The 24,282-nt window shown below is 45.4% G+C and overlaps 1 protein-coding gene across 2 annotated transcripts in view; it reads left to right on the plus strand.

Moving 5' to 3' along the window:
• Positions 1-13,662: 13,662 nt before the first annotated feature.
• Positions 13,663-24,282, plus strand: part of ONECUT1 (one cut homeobox 1) — a 64,181-nt gene continuing 53,561 nt past the window's right edge. The window contains exon 1 of one of the 2 annotated variants that reach the window (XM_069765970.1): positions 13,663-14,995. In XM_069765970.1, the coding sequence (XP_069622071.1) occupies positions 13,912-14,995 (1,084 nt within the window). In that variant the 5' untranslated portion in view covers positions 13,663-13,911. The remainder of the gene's footprint in view (positions 14,996-24,282) is intronic. The other variant, XM_069765971.1, reaches the window with a different exon arrangement.

The following is a 24,282-nucleotide window of genomic DNA, read 5'->3' on the forward strand; positions in this document are numbered from 1 at the left end:
GTGTATACCTTTCATAATTATATTATTACACGCATTACATATCGAGAAACCTGATCCTGATAATAAATCATATAAAAAGCAATACAGAATTAAAAATAGCAGAGATTAGTTTGTTGTTAAGTTATTTTTTCTGGGCTCCACAATATATTATAATGGAGTTACGACATCACTAATTAGATAAATTACCTACGGTCCTTTCAAACAGCACGAGAGAAAAAAAATATTTTAAAAGAAAAACTTCTGCATCTGTGTAGATAGATAGATAGATAGATAGATAGATAGATAGATAGATAGATAGATAGATAGATAGATAGATTATTTGTATAATTCTAAGATTATTTCCTTTGGTTTTATAGCAAGAGTGAGGGGGAATAATGCTCCACTATATCTATTATATCACCATGAATGAGCCAAATCCTCACACAATTACAATCACTATCAATAGCTGGAATATTCTCCACACGGCTCACACCGAGTTTAGAGAATTCGCTCAATAGTGGCATAATGTTTTATTTCTGTGAATTCGAAAAGAAAATGATCTTAGAATAAAAACTGCAAAGCTTTTTTTTCCTGGGCTGGACTGATTTTTCCCAACGTAGAAATAATGGCCTGCGATGGTATTTCATCCGTAATGTTTTGTATTATTATCTTTGCTAATCTAGGTATTTCTTCTTGTTTGCATGTACCATTGCAATAAAATAAAAGCTCAAAAAATAAGTAAATAAGTAAAAATACAAAAAAATATATTTAAAAGACAGAAGGGAAAAAGCATTCCTCTGTGCTGATACCTGGTGATCGTGGACACACAGGGTGGTCGTTAATTTATGTAAATGACTTTGTTCAATGTACGGAGATCTTATTATTATACTGTGTATTATTATTAGTAGTAGTAACATCATCAGTAACGTGCCAGACAACATGCTGCAATATTAGTTGCATGGATTTGGTGTATTATTATTATTATTATTATTATTATGCACTGTTCAGGCTGCACATAAGGTGCATTATTATTATTCTTGCTGTTATGATGATGATGACATATTTATTCTGCATGCAGATTGTTCTGGCCGTGATGGAGCTGGGGTCCGGAGCAGCCCACTACCTGCCTTCCTCCCCAGTATTGATCCGGGCAGCCATTCATCTCCGCCATAGCAGACATGGAATCATTTTCGCATTACAGTAGCCGGGATTTGCTTTTAATTCATATTTAAAGCTGCAACCGGCCCCGCGGAGCTCTCAGTGCAAAGACTGGAGGCGCCTAATTAATAATAAGGCAGAAACGAAGGAAGGCTGCTCCGTGTCAATTATTCATGGCCGTATCTATGGCTCCTACAGTTTTATCATTACTAATACTAATACTACTCCAAAGTATTCTACTAGGTAGGAACAACTCTCCTTGCACGATCCACTGACATGGCCACTGGCAATCAATACACACCATTTATGTATATAGGGTACCTGCGTGTATGTGCTTACTATATGCACAGTGTGCAAGGAGGTGTGTATATACAGTATGTGTAGATGTATATAGTGAGCATTTCTGTCTATGGAATGGACATTAGTGTTTTCTATCAGTATATGCATCTGTTCATATGTGTTGTACTGTGCATATAGGGCCATGAGTGTGTGTGTGTGTGTGTGTGTGTGTGTGTGTGTGTGTGTGTGTGTGTATGTGTGTTTGTATGTGTGTGTGTATATGGTATACATGTATACTGAGTATTTAAGTGTAAGTTTGTGTATGGATTGGACACCAGTGTTCTCTATGTGCACAGTGGGTGCATGTGTTGTATTGTATGTATGTGGCCATGAGTGTGTATATTTGTGTGTACATGTGTATATGGTATACATGTATTGTATTTAAGTGTATGTTTGTGCACGGATTGGACATCAGTGTTCTCTACCAGTATGTGTCCATATGTGTTGTACTGTATGTATGTGGCCATGAGTGTGTATATTTGTGTGTATATTTGTGTGTATGTGTATATGGTATACATGTATGGTATTTAAGTGTATGTTTGTGCACGGATTGGACATCAGTGTTCTGTACCAGTATGTGTCCATATGTGTTGTGCTGTATGTATGTGGCCGTGAGTGTGTGTGTGTACATGTGTGTATGTATGTGTGTGTTTGTGGCTTAGTGTATAAATCTATATACAGGTTGTGTAACTATGGATGTGATTGTATATCATGTGTGTCGTTTTCAGCTGGTCTATTTACATTCAGTGTATGTATCTGCATGGATGAATGGATGAATGGATGACTCCTGTCCAGAACCGTGCTCAGACCCTAGTGACTTTGAACAATTACAATATCTTTGCTATAAAGCCGACCCTATATTAGTCTATCAGAATAATGTTTCCTCGCCATGGACAATGCGTTTTCAGCCACCAGGACAATATGCCCAAATAGCAAACATGGCTTATCATTGCATGACGTTCTCCTGTGAGGGGCTCATCCTGCTCAGATAAGTAGTTCGTGATGAACTAATGGCCAGATAGAGGAGAGACCCCCACATGAAGGCCGCTTCAATGCATCTTAACAAAAGTGTAATTTTCCCCTCTTGCAAAGCAGAAAGGCACGAGTGTGAATGAAAAATATCGACCACTCTGAGAATATGAGCAGATGCTCCATCTCCTAATACCACAGGGCTGCACTGGGCTGGGGGATCTGCCTTCCCACTATAGGGTTAATGTATGGGGCCTTAGATACAATGTATCATCACCTGATTGTTTACAAGTTTATCTTAGGATTCAGCTCACGACTCCACGGGCTGATTCTTGATAAATCCACAATGATTTTCATATGCAGTGATTGCAATATACAATGTATTGCTGCCCTTAGTTATCAGCCTCTGTCTTTACAATGTCGCTAATAGGATTCTTCTTCTTCCTCATGTGCTTTCTTTTATTTAAACTAATAAAAAGAACAACCACCCTGACCCCCACCCGCCTTTATCCCCCATTTTGTTACTTTGTAGCGACAGATGTAGATGTATTTGTAGATGGACAAGTTTGCAGGAAGCTCTGGAGAAATGTAGCTGTCCAGCTGGCAGCTGTGGCTTCTGGAGTCTTCACGCGTCACCTTTGACATCCTGCCTATTGGAGAAGAGCTGCAGCCTCCATCCACTGACCACTGCAAGCTGTCACCACGACCACCACATGGCGAGCAGCCCCTGCAGCCCAGCACACAAAGCCGATCGCAACATACTGCCCCGATGTCACAACATGCTGCTCCGATGTCACAATATACTGCTCCAATGCCACTACACAGAGCCGATCGCAACATACTGCCCCGATGTCACAACATGCTGCTCCGATGTCACAACATGCTGCTCCAATGTCACAATATACTGCTCCAATGTCACTACAAAGAGCCGATCACAATATACTGCCCCGATGTCACAACATGCTGCTTCGATGTCACAATATACTGCTCCAATGTCACTACACAGAGCCGATCACAATATACTGCCCCCATGTCACAATATACTGCCCCGATGTCACAACATGCTGCTTCGATGTCACAATATACTGCTCCAATGTCACTACAAAGAGCCGATCACAATATACTGCCCCGATGTCACAACATGCTGCTCCGATGTCACAATATACTGCTCCAATGTCACTACAAAGAGCCGATCACAATATACTGCCCCGATGTCACAACATGCTGCTCCAATGTCACAATATACTGCTCCAATGTCACTACAAAGAGCCGATCACAATATACTGCCCCCATGTCACAATATACTGCTCAAATGCCACAATATGCTGCTCCAATGTCACAATATACTGCTCCAATGTCACTGCACAAAGCCGATCACAATATACTGCCCCCATGTCACAATATACTGCTCCAATGCCACAATATACTGCTCCAATGCTACAATATACTGCTCCAATGCCACAATATACTGCTCCAATGTCACTACACAAAGCCGATCACAATATACTGCTCCAATGTCACAATATACTGCTCCGATGTCATTGCACAAAGCCAGTCACAATATACTGCTCCAATGTCACAATATACTGCTCCAATGTCACTACACAAAGCCGATCACAATATACTGCTCCAATGTCACAATATACTGCTCCGATGTCACTGCACAAAGCCAGTCACAATATACTGCTCCAATGTCACAATAAACTGCTCTAACTCCAATGTCACAATATACTGCTCTAATGTCACTACACAAAGCCAATCGCAATATACTGCTCCAATGTCACTACAGAAAGCCAATCGCAATATACTTCTCCAATGTCACAATATACTGCTCCAATGTCACTGCACAAAGCCAGTCGCAATATACCACTACACAAAGCCAATCGCAATATACTGCCCCGATGTCACAATATACTGCCCCAATGTCACAGTATACTGCTCTAATGTCACACTATATTGCCCAAATGTCACTACACAAAGCTAATCGCAATATAATTCCCTAGCACAATCATAATATCTTACTCCAGCTTAATCATACAGTAAATTGCAATATACTGGCCCAATCCCACTACACAAAAACAATCTCAATATTCTGATTCAGCACAATCACACAGAGCCAATCGCGATATATTACCCCAAATCTACTATGTAAAGCCAATTACAATACATCAGGATCTTGATATAGAGCAAAGCACAATTATACTAATCCAGCTATATCATAGAAAACTAATCACTAATTACCACCCATATCCCAACAACCTGCAGCGTCGCAAATCACAGCACCGCCATAGAAAGCTGATCACAACATACTACCAATAACACGACAACGACAGCACTCAGCTCCAGCAGCACCATGCAAATCTGAGCACAGCACACTGCAAGAGGAACATTTACCTAAGCGACCCCAAGTATTGCAGATCTGTGTGCAAAGCAGATCCCTGTATACTCATAGCTGGGGAGATTCATGTGTGTCACTGCAAATCACACTATATAGACATTACTACAAATAAAAAATCAGCTAGCAATAAAAGAAAAAAGATAATATACTATAATGGATATCCTTATATAACACACCCCATACCATCTGTGTCTATCTATCGATCTATCTATCTATCTATCTATCTATCTATCTATCTATCTATCTATCATCTATATAGAAAAAAATCATTTATTGGAGTGCAGCCTCATTCTTTCTTTCTTATCTATCTATATAAAAATATATGTATTTTTTTATTTTATTTTTTTACTCATGTAAAATCCATAGAAATGATTTATTGATCAATCGATCCTGCGTGCCAATTTTATATGGTTAAATGGTTAAACGGGCTATCTATATCCATATTTATGATCCACATATTAATTGTTAGAACGACCTAAATATAAGTATAATATATAATATATATATACATACATACATACACACACACATTTGGTTTGGTTATTGTCTCTGTGGGCTGGATGTGCGCTTGTTCCTGTGTTTTGTGCTGAGATCCTTTCTGTGGAGTCGTTATTACCCAGCATTGATCACGTTTGATTTGATGTAAATGTATTTACTCTCAGGGCCATTTTTCCTTCTCCTTTTACACTGGGGGTGATTGGCTTTTACCAATCTGGTAATTAGCGGCAGTTTAGTGTCAGGGACAGATACATTATCTAATCAATGTATATAAATATTCCCTATTACATGCACATCATTGTTTTTGTGTCATTAAAAATGATTTTCTAACCAACCGATCCTATCCTGCTAGTGGTAAATCATTGAATAAATGTGGGATTTGTGCAGACTATGTGCTGAGTATTTGGAGTGGATTCCTGTGTGGGGCTGATCAGTCTGCGGCTGTGGGGTGTCGTCTCTGGCTGCACACAATAGACACATGTGCACTTGCTGTGTTGTCTCCTCCTGACTCCTGCACTGCCCTGCCATGATCCCTGCACTGCCCTGCCATGATCCCTGCTAATCCCTGCACTGCACAATGCCGGGCACAAGCTCCTGACTCCAGCCCTGATGCACAGGAGGATATGGAGAAGATGCATGGATGGATCATTAGCATGGAAGCTCCAGGAAGACCATGAATTGCACATCGCCTCCTATATCTATCAGGGCAGATACAAGGTGCCAGGCTGTGCCAAGAAGGTGCCTGCTTAAGAGGAATCGCCTTGATGTAATGAGCAGAGGAAACCCGGAAGTTAAAATTAAAATTCAATTTGAGCAGCACCCAGGCACTGCTAATGCAAAGTCACCAAATGGGAGGGACATGGAGGGAGAAGTAATGACTGCACTGGCTGACATGCTGGGAGGTGCAGGGACAGAGCAACTGACTATAACACCATCACTGCATAGATCGCTACATGGTGACAATGATTGGAGAATCACAAGTCCCAGCAGGGATTGCATGATGCAATCACCAAGGGTTAATCTTTCTCCTAGCCACCCTGAATGTGTGCAGGGCTGATGGGGTTATTAAAGGGACACTCTGCATCCACTCATAATCAGCCATGTATATGGCCAGATTCCCAGAGCCGGTGACATGGGGAATGAAGAAGTGAATTCTTTACCAATGATCAAATTGCAGATCAATACTGGCTGCTTCCAAGGAACAATAGAGAGCATCAGACCAAGTGCACGTGAGATGCAGCCAACCATGAGGCTGTGTTGGGGTGTATGGATGTGAGATACAGCCCTTGTGGGTCTGCCCACCCATGAGGCAGTGTTGGGGTGTGTGGACGTGAGATAAAGCCCTTGTGGGTCTGGCCATCCATGAGGCAGTGTTGGGGTGTGTGGACGTGAGATACAGCCCTTGTGGGTCTGGCCAACCATGAGGCTGTGTTGGGGTGTGTGGACGTGAGATACAGCCCTTGTGGATCTGCCCACCCATAAGGCTGTGTTGGGGTGTGTGGAAGTGAGATACAGCCCTTGTGGGTCTGGCCATCCATGAGGCTGTGTTGGGGTGTGTGGACGTGAGATACAGCCTTTGTGGGTCTGCCCATCCATGAGGCAGTGTTGGGGTGTGTGGACATGAGATAAAGCCCTTGTGGGTCTGGCCATCCATGAGGCAGTGTTGGGGTGTGTGGACGTGAGATACAGCCCTTGTGGGTCTGGCCAACCATGAGGCTGTGTTGGGGTGTGGACATGAGATACAGCCCTTGTGGGTCTGCCCATCCATGAGGCTGTCTTGGGGTGTGTGGATGTGAGATACAGCCCTTGTGGGTCTGGCCATCCATGAGGCAGTGTTGGGGTGTGTGGACGAGAGATACAGCCCTTGTGGATCTGGCCATCCATGAGGCTGTCTTGGGGTGTGTGGATGTGAGATACAGCCCTTGTGGGTCTGGCCATCCATGAGGCAGTGTTGGGGTGTGTGGACGAGAGATACAGCCCTTGTGGATCTGGCCATCCATGAGACTGTGTTGGGGTGTGTGGATGTGAGATACAGCCCTTGTGGGTCTGCCCACCCACAAGACTGTGTTGGGGTGTGTGGATGTGAGAACGTGAGATACAGCCCTTATGGGTCTGGCCATCCATGAAGCTGTGTTGAGGTGTGTGGATGTGAGATACAACCCTTGTGGGTCTGGCCATCAACGAGGCAGTGTTGGGGTGTGTGGACATGAGATACAGCCCTTGTGGGTCTGGCCATCCATGAGGCAGGGTTGGGGTGTGTGGACGTGAGATACAGCCCTTGTGGGTCTGGCCACCCATGAGACTGTGTTGGGGTGTGTGGACATGAGATACAGCCCTTGTGGGTCTGGCCACCCATGAGACTGTGTTGAGGTGTGTGGACATAAGATACAGCCCTTGTGGGTCTGCACATCCATGAGGCAGTGGTGGGGTGTGTGGATGTGAGATACAGCCCTTGTGGGTCTGGCCACCCATGAGAATGTGTTGGGTGTGTGGATGTGAGATACAGCCCTTGTGGGTCTGGCCATCCATGAGGCTGTGTTGGGGTGTGTGGATGTGAGACACAGCCCTTGTGGGTATGCCCATCCAAGAGGCTGTGTTGGGGTGTGTGGACGTGAGATACAGCCCTTGTGGGTCTGCCCACCCATGAGGCAGTGTTGGGGTGTGTGGACGTGAGATACAGACCTTGTGGGTCTGCCCATCCATGAGGCAGTGTTGGGGTGTGTGGACGTAAGATACAGCCCTCATGGGTCTGGCCACCATTGAGACTGTGTTGGGGTGTGTGGATGTGAGATACAGCCCTTGTGGGTCTTCCCATCCATAAGGCTGTGTTGGGGTGTGTGGATGTGAGATACAGCCCTTGTGGGTCTGGCCACCATTGAGACTGTATTGGGGTGTGTGGATATGAGATACAGCCCTTGTGGGTCTGGCCACCCATGAGGCTGTGTTGGGGTGTGTGGATGTGAGATACAGCCCTTGTGGGTCTGTCCATCCATGAGGCTGTGTTGGGGTGTGTGGACGTGAGATACAGCCCTTGTGGGTCTGCCCACCCATGAGACTGTGTTGGGGTGTGTGGACGTGAGATACAGCCCTTGTGGTTCTGGCCACCCATGAGACTGTGTTGGGGTGTGTGGACGTGAGATACAGCCCTTGTGGGTCTGCCCACCCATGAGACTGTGTTGGGGTGTGTGGACGTGAGATACAGCCCTTGTGGGTCTGCCCACCCATGAGACTGTGTTGGGGTGTGTGGACGTGAGATACAGCCCTTGTGGGTCTGGCCACCATTGAGAATGTGTTGGGGTGTGTGGACGTGAGATACAGCCCTTGTGGGTCTGGCCACGCATGAGACTGTGTTGGGGTGTGTGGACGTGAGATACAGCCCTTGTGGGTCTGCCCACCCATGAGACTGTGTTGGGGTGTGTGGACGAGAGATACAGCCCTTGTAGGTCTGCCCACCCATGAGACTGTGTTGGGGTGTGTGGACGTGAGATACAGCCCTTGTGGGTCTGGCCACCAGTGAGACTGTGTTGGGGTGTGTGGATGTGAGATACAGCCCTTGTGGGTCTGGCCATGTATGAGGCTGTGTTGGGGTGTGTGGATGTGAGATACAGCCCTTGTGGGTCTGCCCATCCATGAGGCTGTGTTGGGGTGTGTGGACGTGAGATACAGCCCTTGTGGGTTTGCCCATCCACGAGGCAGTGTTGGGGTGTGTGGACGTGAGATACAGCCCTTGTGGGTTTGCCCATCCATGAGGCTGTGTTGGGGTGTGTGGACGTGAGATACAGCCCTTGTGGGTCTGCCCATCCATGAGGCTGTGTTGGGGTGTGTGGATGTGAGATAAAGCCCTTGTGGGTCTGCCCATCCATGAGGCTGTGTTGGGGTGTGTGGATGTGAGATACAGCCCTTGTGGGTCTGCCCATCCATGAGGCTGTGTTGGGGTGTGTGGACGTGAGATACAGCCCTTGTGGGTTTGCCCATCCACGAGGCAGTGTTGGGGTGTGTGGACGTGAGATACAGCCCTTGTGGGTTTGCCCATCCATGAGGCTGTGTTGGGGTGTGTGGACGTGAGATACAGCCCTTGTGGGTCTGCCCATCCATGAGGCTGTGTTGGGGTGTGTGGATGTGAGATAAAGCCCTTGTGGGTCTGCCCATCCATGAGGCTGTGTTGGGGTGTGTGGACGTGAGATACAGCCCTTGTGGGTTTGCCCACCCATGAGGCTGTGTTGGGGTGTGTGGACGTGAGATAGAGCCCTTGTGGGTCTGGCCACCCAAGAGGCTGTGTTGGGGTGTGTCGACGTGAGATACAGCCCTTGTGGGTCTGCCCATCCATGAGGCTGTGTTGGGGTGTGTGGATGTGAGATACAGCCCTTGTGAGTCTGCCCATCCATGAGGCTGTGTTGGGGTGTGTGGATGTGAGATACAGCCCTTGTGGGTTTGCCCACCCATGAGGCTGTGTTGGGGTGTGTGGACGTGAGATAGAGCCCTTGTGGGTCTGCCCATCCATGAGGCTGTGTTGGGGTGTGTGGACGAGAGATACAGCCCTTGTGGGTCTGGCCACCCATGAGGCAGTGTTGGGGTGTGTGGACGTGAGATGGAGCCCTTGTGGGTCTGCCCATCTATGAGGCTGTGTTGGGGTGTGTGGACGTGAGATACAGCCCTTGTGGGTTTGTCCACCCATTAGGCTGTGTTGGGGTGTGTGGACGTGAGATAGAGCCCTTGTGGGTCTGGCCACCCATGAGGCTGTGTTGGGGTGTGTGGATGTGAGATACAGCCCTTGTGGGTCTGCCCATCCATGAGGCTGTGTTGGGGTGTGTGGATGTGAGATACAGCCCTTGTGGGTCTGTCCATCCATGAGGCTGTGTTGGGGTGTGTGGACGTGAGATAGAGCCCTTGTGGGTCTGGACACCCATGAGGCTGTGTTGGGGTGTGTGGACGTGAGATACAGCCCTTGTGGGTTTGCCCATCCATGAAGCTGTGTTGGGGTGTGTGGACGTGAGATACAGCCCTTGTGGGTCTGGCCACCCATGAGGCTGTGTTGGGGTGTGTGGACGTGAGATAGAGCCCTTGTTGGTCTGGCCACCCATGAGGCTGTGTTGGGGTGTGTGGACGTGAGATAGAGGTCTTGTGGGTCTGGCCACCCATGAGGCTGTGTTGGGGTGTGTGGACGTGAGATACAGCCCTTGTGGGTCTGGCCACCCATGAAGCTGTGTTGAGGTGTGTGGACGTGAGATACAGCCCTTGTGGGTCTGCCCATCCATGAGGCTGTTTTGGGGTGTGTGGACGTGAGATACAGCCCTTGTGGGTCTGGCCATCCATGAGGCTGTGTTGGGGTGTGTGGACGTGAGATACAGCCCTTGTGGGTCTGCCCACCCATGAGGCTGTGTTGGGGTGTGTGGACGTGAGATAAAGCCCTTGTGGGTCTGCCCATCCATGAGGCTGTGTTGGGGTGTGTGGACGTGAGATACAGCCCTTGTGGGTCTGGCCATCCATGAGGCTGTGTTGGGGTGTGTGGACGTGAGATACAGCCCTTGTGGGTCTGCCCACCCATGAGGCTGTGTTGGGGTGTGTGGACGTGAGATACAGCCCTTGTGGGTCTGCCCATCCATGAGGCTGTGTTGGGGTGTGTGGACGTGAGATACAGCCCTTGTGGGTCTGGCCACCCATGAGGCAGTGTTGGGGTGTGTGGATGTGAGATACAGCCCTTGTGGGTCTGCCCACCCATGAGGCTGTGTTGGGGTGTGTGGACGTGAGATAAAGCCCTTGTGGGTCTGCCCATCCATGAGGCTGTGTTGGGATGTGTGGACGTGAGATACAGCCCTTGTGGGTCGGCCCATCCATGAGGCTGTGTTGGGATGTGTGGACGTGAGATACAGCCCTTGTGGGTCTGGCCACCCATGAGGCAGTGTTGGGGTGTGTGGACGTGAGATAAAGCCCTTGTGGGTCTGCCCATCCATGAGGCTGTGTTGGGGTGTGTGGACGTGAGATAAAGCCCTTGTGGGTCTGCCCATCCATGAGGCTGTGTTGGGGTGTGTGGACATGAGGTACAGCCCTTGTGGGTCTGTCCATCCATGAGACTGTGCTGGGGTGTGTGGACGTGAGGTACAGCCCTTGTGGGTCTGCCCATCCATGAGGCTGTGTTGGGGTGTGTGGACGTGAGATACAGCCCTTGTGGGTCTGCCCACCCATGAGGCTGTGTTGGGGTGTGTGGACGTGAGATACAGCCCTTGTGGGTCTGGCCAGCCATGAGGCTGTGTTGGGGTGTGTGGATGTGAGATACAGCCCTTGTGGGTCTGCCCACCCATGAGGCTGTGTTGGGGTGTGTGGACGTAAGATACAGCCCTTGTGGGTCTGGCCAGCCATGGGGCTGTGTTGGGGTGTGTGGACGTGAGATAAAGCCCTTGTGGGTCTGCCCATCCATGAGGCTGTGTTGGGGTGTGTGGACGTGAGATGCAGCCCTTGTGGGTCTGCCCATCCATGAGGCTGTGTTGGGGTGTGTGGACGTGAGATACAGCCCTTGTGGGTCTGCCCACCCATGAGGCTGTGTTGGGGTGTGTGGACGTGAGATACAGCCCTTGTGGGTCTGGCCAGCCATGAGGCTGTGTTGGGGTGTGTGGATGTGAGATACAGCCCTTGTGGGTCTGCCCACCCATGAGCCTGTGTTGGGGTGTGTGGACGTAAGATACAGCCCTTGTGGGTCTGGCCAGCCATGGGGCTGTGTTGGGGTGTGTGGACATGAGATACAGCCCTTGTGGGTCTGCCCACCCATGAGGCAGTGTTGGGGTGTGTGGACGTGAGATAGAGCCCTTGTGGGTCTGCCCACCCATGAGGCTGTGTTGGGGTGTGTGGACGTGAGATAAAGCCCTTGTGGGTCTGCCCATCCATGAGGCTGTGTTGGGGTGTGTGGACGTGAGATACAGCCCTTGTGGGTCTGCCCATCCATGAGACTGTGTTGGGGTGTGTGGACGTGAGGTACAGCCCTTGTGGGTCTGCCCACCCATGAGGCTGTGTTGGGGTGTGTGGACGTGAGATACAGCCCTTGTTGGTTTGCCCATCCATGAGGCTGTGTTGGGGTGTGTGGATGTGAGATACAGCCCTTGTGGGTCTGCCCACCCATGAGGCAGTGTTGGGGTGTGTGGACGTGAGATAAAGCCCTTGTGGGTCTGCCCACCCATGAGGCAGTGTTGGGGTGTGTGGACGTGAGATAAAGCCCTTGTGGGTCTGCCCACCCATGAGGCAGTGTTGGGGTGTGTGGACGTGAGATACAGCCCTTGTGGGTCTGCCCATCCATGAGACAGTGTTGGGGTGTGTGGACGTGAGATACAGCCCTTGTGGGTCTGCCCATCCATGAGGCTGTGTTGGGGTGTGTGGACGTGAGATACAGCCCTTGTGGGTCTGCCCATCCATGAGGCTGTGTTGGGGTGTGTGGACGTGAGATACAGCCCTTGTGGGTCTGCCCACCCATGAGGCAGTGTTGGGGTGTGTGGACGTGAGATACAGCCATTGTGGGTCTGCCCACCCATGAGGCAGTGTTGGGGTGTGTGGACGTGAGATACAGCCATTGTGGGTCTGCCCATCCATGAGGCTGTGTTGGGGTGTGTGGACGTGAGATACAGCCATTGTGGGTCTGCCCACCTATGAGGCTGTGTTGGGGTGTGTGGACGTGAGATACAGCCCTTGTGGGTCTAGCCAGCCATGGGGCAGTGTTGGGGTGTGTGGACGTGAGATAAAGCCCTTGTGGGTCTGCCCATCCATGAGACAGTGTTGGGGTGTGTGGACGTGAGATACAGCCCTTGTGGGTCTGCCCACCCATGAGGCAGTGTTGGGGTGTGTGGACGTGAGATACAGCCCTTGTGGGTCTGGCCAGCCATGGGTCAGTGTTGGGGTGTGTGGACATGAGATACAGCCCTTGTGGGTCTGGCCAGCCATGGGTCAGTGTTGGGGTGTGTGGACGTGAGATACAGCCCTTGTGGGTCTGGCCAGCCATGGGTCAGTGTTGGGGTGTGTGGACATGAGATACAGCCCTTGTGGGTCTGGCCAGCCATGGGTCAGTGTTGGGGTGTGTGGACGTGAGATAAAGCCCTTGTGGGTCTGGCCAGCCATGGGTCAGTGTTGGGGTGTGTGGACGTGATACAGCCCTTGTGGGTCTGCCCACCCATGAGGCAGTGTTGGGGTGTGCGGACGTGCCCCCTCTTCTCCCTGCGATCTGGCGCCGACATGGTAAATAGCAGCCTCATTATAAGTGGGAGTGATGTGACAGGAGCGCTCCTCTCCAGTGCGCAGGCGCGGTGCGGCTCCAGCTGCAGGGGCAGCAGCTCAGTGACTACACATTGATCAGTGAGGGACATGGCAGGAGATGGCGAGGGGACTGAGCAGCCTGCAATCACTGCTCCCGTAAAGGGGACCGGGCCTTGAAGCATAATAACGAGCACCCAGTAACACAGTGTGTCTAATGGTAGTAAGCGGCGCGGAGGACGAGTTCCGTGTGCAGCCGCCGCCGCCGCCGCACAGTGTTCCCGGGACGTGTCACCCGCGCGCCACATACATGTGCTGTCCACACGCCTGCACGGCTCATCATGAACGCTCAGCTGACCATGGACAATATCGGCGACCTGCACGGGGTGAGCCATGATCCGGTATCGGTCGCTGCTGATCTGATGACCGGCAGCCCCCACCACAGAGGACCGGTGGCACACCGCAGCAACCACCTGGCTGCTCATCCCAGATCCATGGGCATGGCTTCCATCCTGGACGGAGGAGAATACCACCACCACCACCACAGACCCCCAGACCATGCCTTAACGGGAGCGCTGCACCCCACCATGACCATGGCGTGTGACACCCCACCGGGCATGAGCATGAGCAGCACCTACACCACCCTCACCCCTCTGCAGCCCCTGCCACCCATCTCCACCGTGTCGGACAAGTTCCCCCATCACCACCACCACCACCATCACCCCCACCAGCGGATACCGGGCAATGTCAGCGGCAGCTTCACCCTCATGCGGGATGACCGAGGGCTGACTTCTATGAACAATCTGTACACCCCCTACCACCACAAGGAGGTCACCGGCATGGGGCAAAGCTTGTCTCCCCTCTCCGGCTCTGGGCTGGGGAGCCTCCACAATGCCCAGCAAGGCTTGCCTCACTATGCCCACCCCAGTGCCACCATGCCTACCGAGAAGATGCTCACCCCCAATGGCTTTGAAGCCCATCATCCTGCCATGTTGTCAAGGCATGGAGAGCAACATCTCACCCCGCCATCTGCTGGCATGGTGCCTATCAATGGGATCCCTCATCATCACCCTCATGCCCATCTAAACGCCCAGACTCACGGGCAAATCCTGGGCTCCACTAGGGAGCAGAACCCCTCATCTGTGACTGGATCACAAGTCAACAATGGAAGTAATTCAGGGCAAATGGAAGAGATCAATACCAAAGAAGTCGCTCAGAGGATCACCACCGAGCTGAAGCGGTACAGCATCCCCCAGGCCATCTTTGCGCAGAGGGTGCTGTGCCGCTCCCAAGGGACCCTCTCAGATCTGCTGAGGAACCCCAAACCTTGGAGCAAACTCAAATCCGGCCGGGAGACCTTTCGTCGGATGTGGAAGTGGCTTCAGGAGCCCGAATTCCAGAGGATGTCAGCCCTGAGGCTAGCAGGTGAGCCCCCTCCATCCCTGAAGCCCCCGGGTCTCCCTACTTCTCTGCTTTCCTGTACATTAGTCTCCTGGACCCTGCCATTAGATGCCATCTGTGCCCTTGTGTTCTGGAGAGGGTCATCTCAGCATTCTTCACCACCTCTGGTCATTGTCACCCTCATCATCTCACCACACTGTCAGTAGAGGGGCTAGGCTCTACCATTGACGGGTCTGACAGTAAGCCAGGTGCACTAGTATCTTATAGGGTCAAGTGGAAGCAGCAGATAGAAAAGCGAGGAAGACCCCACTCTTATCTCCCACCCATTGTCTTTGTTAAACAATTACTATCGATTGATTGATTGTGCCAGTCGATAAATCAATACTCGCATAGACGTTTACACTCCCTGAGATCAGAGACAGAGGCTGGAATGACGGACCGGATGGGGCAGGAGATGTGACTATGTAGGAGAGCTGGCAGTCTGTGTGTGGGGATGTGCGCTGGGGCACAGTACCGGCGGCTGGCAGGGAGATGGCCTTTGTTTCACCGATAAAGGGACAGACGCCACTTATTAGTCCCAGGTCCAGGGTGGGAGATAACAGGGAAGCCCCAGGGTTATGATTCAATTATTATTATTATTACTCTGCAATATGACCCTTGCAGCATTCTGATGTACTCACTATTATTAGTAGCATAAATAATACTGCACATAGTACTAATATTATTGTGCAGAATGCCGGGAGCCTGCAGATTGCTGCAATAAGTGATTCCTGGAGTTTCATAGAAAGCAGAGTCTTATGTGAGGGATTAATTAACTGGCAGCTCTTCATTAACCCGTCCCGGGAGGATGGCAGGCAGTCAGTGTGAGGTGCTGGCAGAGAGCAGTGGGAAGGATCCCACCCGGGGAGGGGAAGGGGCTGCTGCCCCCAGGAGTGGGGTCTCTGCCAGGCTCCATTTCTTCTATTATTCTACAGATAGTATAGAGATGTATCTGCCCAATATCTGTGCCCCTAGCTGCAGCCAGCACAGTCACACACACAGAGGTATTACTATGCCCTCTCCCTGCCATCATCGGGGAAATGGGATCCTGAAGGCAGACAGTGACCGGGAAGCTCCTCGGGGATCCCGGGAAAGCAGCGACTGATAAGGACAAGTCTACTTCGATCTACAGCCTATTTTTACAACAATTTGGTGGAACAGAATCTCCATTTATTTACATGGATCAATAGTGGAAACAAGCGCCTGAATTAGAATGTAGGATCCCCTTCTTGGCGTTATCTGGGCATTAATCTGCCAATCTGGAGGGTCTGCTGGAGAGTGCAGCCCTCACTGCATACAACTGCTGCACTCTGCAGACACACATACACTAAATATAGGGGGACATCGATAGCCATAGATAGCCATAGATATCCATAGATATACATAGATAGCTGCCTGTTTGGCTTCTTCTCTCAACAGAATAAATATGCTCCTCTTCAGAGTTGGGATATTCTAGTTATATATATATATATGCAGATATATATATATATATATATATATATATATATACATATATATAAATATTTATATACATATATATGTATATATATATACATATATACATATATCTATATATATCCTAATCAAAAACTAGTCCAGAGTGAATATATATATATGTATAAGAATATAAGAATCCAGAACATTTTTCTTTCTCTTTTATATATGTGTACTGTATATATATATATATATATATATATATATATATATATATATGGATACACATAAATATTTATATATATATATACATGTATATATGTGCATATTTATATACATATAGACAGCTATATATAGCTATTACAGTTATTAGCATTATTAGTTACAATAGCTGTGCATATGTAATTATACTGTACACATATCGATCTATATTTGGAGGTAGAGGCAGAAGAATTGTTGCTGCTGAAAATGATTATTTTTTTGTTTCCTTATTTTTGTTTTCATTTATCCATTAAAAAAAAAGTTTACATTAAAAAAAAAAAAAAATCCATAATTCAAAACGGCTTATATATTCTAGAAGACACTAAACCTGTACACCAAAATATAATTATTACATATATATAAACATAAAAGTATGCGAATGATATAAACAAATATTGAGAGCATTAATAACAATTATTATTATCATCTGCAATAATATTTATTGATGTTTCTCTAATATTTTACATTTGATTTAATTATTTACATCACGCTTTTGTAAGACATTAGGGGATTTATTTTTGGTTATTGTTGCTGATAATTTTCGGTTCGAGGTGAAAGAATATTTTGTTGTGTTTTACCATTTTAGTATTTTTGGTAAAAATGTTTAGTAGAGTTTAGCCCTACCTGAGGTGTGAATAAAGAAATATTTTAGAGAAATAATATTTTGAATATATTAGTGAATAACATTTTACCTTTCCGGATGTTTACCAATTATTTTGTACACATTGCAGTGTATCCGAAGAGATGACATTTGCCGTAAGATTCTTTTTGTGACTTGGAAATCTCTGCAGATAAATGTATCACTGTGGATAGGCAATGTGCACGTTTTGAAGACTATGAGTGCATATGTTTTACTTTAGTGGTGCTAACCTGTTCCTGAGAGCAGTATGTCATTTTACATTTGTTTCTGGGCCTCAGCTTAGGTTGAAATGATTTTCTGCCATAATAGGCCTCTGTTGGTGTCTAGAGGTTGCCTGTGTTCTCTGATTCAATCCATGTTGTTCCACACACTTGGGGTTTACTCTTATTTTTCACAATGGGCACCAAACATGTTCACTTTAGACATTTCCTTTACACTCAATTGGATTTACTTTTGTAATTTAACGTGGGCCTGTTTCTTTCTAGGACTGGACACACTTGCTGATCAATATAAGCTCATGGTTCCAGGATCGCTGATTATTCAGCCACATTTCACAAATTATCGTACAGTGAAATCCTTTTTTTTTTTTTTTTATTAATTCTCTAGTATTAATTTAGAGTTCACCTATTTAATAAGCGTCTTATATTTAAAGAATTCATTTTTACAGAATAATAATAATAATAATTTTATTTATATAGCGCCAACATATTCTGCAGCGCTTTACAATTAGAATAAAATAATTGCCAGAAAAAAAATAATAATTTATTATTACATTTTAAAATTATTCACACCAAATTTCTAAATTTTACTAGAGACTGTAAATGGAAAATTTTAGTGACTAGAGAATGGAATGTTTTATAAATTATTATTATTATTATTTCTATATTTTATTCTTTATCATACCTAGAATTATATTATCTTTAATAGAAAAAGTTTTCATGAGCTCTGGGACTAAAGCTTCTTCAAAGCGGAAGTGAAACCAGTAATGCAAGTGAGTTGTCTAATGAGGTTTTCTTAAGAAGTCACCGCCACTTTTACTTCCAATCCATTTTTTTCAGATTAATTGTTTAACAAGTGAGGATTTTGGCAGCCTACAATAATCTGTGAATATTTTATTTTTTTACTTTTTGGGATCTTTAATAAGTAATCTGGAATATAAAGTCATCACTTTCTAACAATTAAGTTCTATCTAGTAGGGAGCTGTCATAAAATCTTCATCTCTCGTTAATTAATATATATTGTTCTACAGCAGCATAATGAAGAGCAACGGCGTAATTAATTTATTTCTGCCTATACGCCTCCACCTTAAGGGACCGAGTTTGTTGTGCACAATCTGATAAGTTCTGTTTAGTATCAAAGGGCAGAAGTGCAGCAGCAATCCGAGCAGCCAATCAGGCTTCAGCTGAATGAATGACGTTTACTCCAAAGTTTATCTGTATTTTTTTAATAATACGTAGAACGCCGCACATAATATACTGAAATGTGGCAACATCGAATTTATTCAAAATTAGATACAAATATATTCCTTGTTTTATTCAAGCCTTAATTTGCAAATTACTTCTTCGTTGTTCTCTTAAGAAATTGGAATGAATTATGATGCATGTCTTTAAGGTAGCCATTCAAATAGATTCCTAGGGACTTTGCTGAGAAAGTGTTCTCACTTTAAAGGTACAAATCACTGATGTCCAGTGTATCTTGATCCCTTAAACCAGAAATAACTAGAAAGTTTGATTTACTTGGTCAACTAAGTTTTCGATGAGTTTGTCCTTAGTTTGCCTATATGTCCTGAAGGTTCACCCAAGGCTAGGTCACCCCATTATGACAACTGATTACTCTCAGTTTTCAATTGACATAGCAATATATCTTCTAAGTAAGTAGTAAGCTCTCATGTTCTTCACCTTCCTTTAATGAATTGAATTATATCCCTACAATACAATTACTACTGATCTGATTGGGACAGATGGACCTCAGCCATGACATATGTATTCTGATCATTCCAATCTTTCCAGAGGACTAACACTGAATTCTGTTTGATCTTCCTGTATATTTGTTGCCATCACACAGAGAAGCTTCATATAAACATATCAGGTAGTTTTCAATATTACTGGACTGCACCATGCGCAATTAACCAATTAACCGATCTGCCATCGCCAACTCTCGCTGACAGCTATGCTACAATGAGGCAAAACATAGGAGACCAAGCATCGAAAACTTCTAGACATTGATCATTACTTGTGTTTCTGGATTGGTTTTAACTTCTTTAAAGCTCTAAAATAACACAAGGAGCAGAAGGAAAGTGGTATATGGTGGTCTATAATACATGGCCCCATAATAACTGAAGGCGATGTTATAGTGCAAGTGTTCAGAAACATGTTATCAAGCTAAAAGCCATAATAAGGAATGTAGTATTTAAGGCTAAGTTCCCACTGTAGATAATTGCTGCCTTTTTGATGCTGCATATTTTCATTGCAGAAAAAAAAAACGCAGAGTATTACAGTCTCAGCAAAGTGGATGGGATTTATAGGAATCTCATGCTAATGTTTGTTTCTTCGTTTTTTGCTGTGTAAATTGACATGCGGTGTGGTTTTTAAATCCGCAACGTACAATTTCTCTTGCAGTAAACAGGCGCTTTATTTGCAAATTTTCCCCATAGACTTGAAAGAGATAAGTAAAATCCTCAGGTAAAAAAAACTGATATGCAGTTTTTTTTCCATGTTTTTTCACGATAAAAACGCTATAAAAACTCATTAAAGACGCATACATTATGCATCCTATCATTTAGAATGCATTCTGCATGTTTTGTGCACATGATGCGTTTTTTTCCGCGAAAAAAAAAGCATCGCGGTAAAAAAAGCAGCATGTTCATTAATTTTGTGGATTTTCTGCATTTTCCCCGCTTTTCTACGCATTTGGGAAAAAAGGCACCAAAAACGCGTCAAAACCGCATAAAAAAAAGCGAAAAAAACGCATGAGGATTTCTGGCAGAAATGTCTGGTTTTTGTCAGGAAAGTTTCTGCAAGAAATCCTGACGTGTGCACATACCCTTAGTGTATTGCATAGCAGAAAAGCTCCATAAACCTCATGTAATCCATAAACAACTTTATCAATAAAGTTTTAGCAAGGCTACGTAACAGGAGGTATCCAAAACAAAGCAGTTGTATATAAAATATAACATAAAAAAAGAGACAAAAACACCGAGCAAAAATCATCAATAAAAATACATGTCAAAAATGCAACAAAATGAAGTAAACAAACTAATGTATTTAATTGGTGCAGAAATACTACAGAAAATCAGCAGTATCTAAAATGCATACTCATCGTGGGAACGTAGCTGTAGATGTGGGGAAAAGGTTTTTAGCTGTAGTTACAACAGAAATCTATTAATAAAATTATTATTATTATTATCATTATTATTATTATTATTATTATTAATAAATCTGACCTCAGTGCTATATTGTAACTCATTTCCCATAATCCGTAAATATAATATATAGGACTATGGTAAAAAAGAGTTACTTATATTTTGAGTACTTTCTGAAGCAATTGAATTTGATGTCCACGTGGCGTTGTGTCCTAGCAGTTGGGGCCTCTTTGTGTTTGTTTTTAATTTCGGCTTTCTTCTCCATGTACTTGTGCATCAGGTGCTGTCCTACCTACAGGATGGTCCCCTTCATGTATGGTAACTTAGCCTCTATCTTCTTAACCATGAAGACTTACAACAGTCCCAGCAGGCACATAGCCAGTGCACCTATATATTTGCTATGCATATTTTGGGGGGTATATTGCTTGGTGTGAACTGATTGGTCACAACCAATGACTCAAAAGAAAAAGACAGGTATGAGTAGAAGTGCTCTAGCTGTGTGGCTCACCATACGAGGCCGTTTTGTGACTATATGGCAATTGCCATTATTGACAACTTCGCATTCACAAGACAGTGGTGTTGAATTCAATGGTTTAATTATGTTTCTTAGCTTTTCAAAATTGCAAATTCCAGTATTAGGATCCTTATTATGATAAGCTTTAAGTGCAACATAACCTTGAAGCTGGACACATACGGCTACTGAGACATCTCACAGTTTTACTGTGTCAAATCAAGGCCAGTGGCAAAAAATAATCAGATAATTTTGTTGGACAAGTTGGAAAACCCCAGTGTGCAATAGTGAGCTGTCTATACATACCCAGTGCAGTTCTTCGTTTTCACCTGGTAGATGGTTGCATGGCCAGTAGGAAATGACGTAAAATATTCTCAATTATTAGAGGTGGCAATACTATCTTGGCCAAAACTAATCTTGATCCAGCAAGTTAGAGACTTAATTGCTTAAAACACCACTCCGGAGTAATGTTGTTGTTACAGCGCTGGAGTGGAGCTACTAATCTAAGTTCAATGTACCTAGTATTATACTCACCAGCCACCATCTTCTTCTGTTATCAGCGCCGCTCCGGTCGATCTCCGGATGTTTGCGACCTGCTGGATGTCTCCAGTGATTGCTGGGCGATCCGGAAGTGACAACTCAGTATAAGTCTATGAGAGCCAGAACGAGGCCAGAACAAGGCCCTCATAGACTTACACTGAGAGCTTGTGACCGTCACCTCTGTCTTCCGGTCAGTCAGAAGTTGTGGTCACAAAATGACGGCACGACACCGGAGCGCCATCGGGAAAAGCTGAAGATGGCATCTGGTAAGTATAATACTAAGGTCAGGGAACTTAGATTAGTAGCACCACTTCAGCGCCAAAATAAAAAAAAACCTAATGACTAAATTCAGTTTAGAAAGGATGACGACTACAATTTTTATTTTTAACACAAGAAAGTGAGTGTGAAAATATCAGTTATACCAGCTTCAAGTTGTGACTTCTATTTCAGCAGAAAATTAAAGTAAAATGACTCCCATTTCGAATAAAAAACCCTATCAATTATTAAATGAGAAAAAATGTAAGTAAAATTCTCTGTTAGTGTCCTGAGAATGTGAATGGCCTTCAATAAAATTGGAGCAGTGTGGCAATACAGGTCTCATTGCATTTGGCCCTCCATTCCTGGTACTTACCTATTGTCTGTGCACAAGTTGGCGTTCCTTATGTTTTACCTTGTCAGTGACAAGTAAATCTGTGCAAATCAATACAAATATTGTGTAGAACTTGTATCTCTAAAAGGAAAAAATATGTATAATTATATGCAGTTCAACAGCTAAACCATATAAAAAGCAACAGCTGCCTTCTATAAAGAGGATCTGTCACTAAATTTCCCATTTTAATATCAGGATTGTGCAGCCCACCTGTCTTGGATTTTTAAAGTAAGTACACCAGTCTCATTAGGTATAAGTTATCTAATTTATATAGTTTTTAATGTGAAGTTTGGTGACAGAGCCAAGTATTTCTACATCACATCAGAGCCTCCTAACATTGTTTGCTGCGCATGCTGTAGAACCTGTGCTGCACAGTCTATGTCGGGGGTCTTTTAACAACTTACTATGACTACAGTTAAATGAACTCAGGTAAAGGCCAATCACATTACCCAGGTGAATGATGTGAATGTTTGAAATCTTCCCTGCTTGGAATAATACTCCCACGAAGAGAAGGCTGACTCCACATATATCCGTTGTGTCCGGCTAGTTTCTTTCAATTTGAACTGGACACATCTGACGAAAAAGTTGTGCACTTTGGGCACCGGTCCAGTGTTCATTGCCGGAAACAGAAATGTGGTACACAACATTTTTTGATCCAGTTCTAGGATCACATAACAGAAATGATCTATTGTGAAACTCCTAAATCAGAGGAAAAAAACATCAGAAGATCTTTTTGGAACAAAACCTAATTGAGAAATAGTGTGCAATAGTAGATAGTGACTCCCGTGACGTCATGTGACTGTTGGAAATGACATCACGTGGTTGCACAAAAGTTGCTGTATGTCTGTAAAGCACCACTCCAGTGGGTTATGTATTATTTCCTTATCCTTTAGCTATCAGTAATGTATATTCAGTGTGTGCATTAAAATACTTACCAGTCGTTGTCTTCTGCCGTTTCCAGCAGTGATCCGGTCCCTCTCCTCTATCATGTGACCACAGCTCTTTCTTGGAGAGTTCGCACAGCCTTCCACTATTTAGGTTCATCCTGAAAGTCTATGGGATCCTCATTCTGTGTCTCGTAGGCTTACATTGAGAAAGTGACCTCTGGTCCACATGGAAACACTCTGTGAGCTGAATGGTCACAACTACAGTCCGGTGGTGCAGGAGAGGACGGGAGCAGCACTGAAAACAGCAGAAGACTGCAATAAGCAATAATGCACACACCGAGCATACATCACTGATAACCAATGGATGAGTTGACAAAAAAGAAAACCTGGAGTATTAATCTAAGTTGTAGACACATACAGCGCAGGTATACTGCTTCCTTTCAGATGCACAAGTTGAACCATTCTTACATGGAATATCATTGGAGAATTAAACAGTATTGGGGGTCCTGGGCAAGCTGGGAAGCAAGTTATACCAAGAAGCAATGGCCAACTTTGATGTCATCACTTAGTATTTACTCCCTATGTAGGAGGGAAAGACCGTTTAGAGACGAGACAACTGATGTCCTTTCCATCTACATTTTTATTTTAAGAAGAAACCTTCTTTAATATTAGGGAGTTTGTATGAAATCTTTATCCACTCAGAATATGAAAGGTCACTTATCACTGTAAGCTTCATCTTCTGTCATCAGAACTTGACTTCTTAATATAATGAGTCATGCATATGAGATGACATTGAATAGCACCTCAATGAGATCATTAGCTAATATCCCGAGCATCAGATTATCTCATCGCCATTTATACTATTCTATCCATTTACCAGGCATCCTGCGTTGTCTCCATGTATATACTGGCATCTGATCATTTCCGATTACTCACAGTATAGTTCACAAGTTCAAATGGACAATGCAATGTATTATCAGCATGAAGGT

The sequence above is a fragment of the Ranitomeya imitator genome, chromosome 4 (genome assembly GCF_032444005.1).
Source record: "Ranitomeya imitator isolate aRanImi1 chromosome 4, aRanImi1.pri, whole genome shotgun sequence".
Lineage (NCBI taxonomy): Eukaryota > Metazoa > Chordata > Amphibia > Anura > Dendrobatidae > Ranitomeya > Ranitomeya imitator.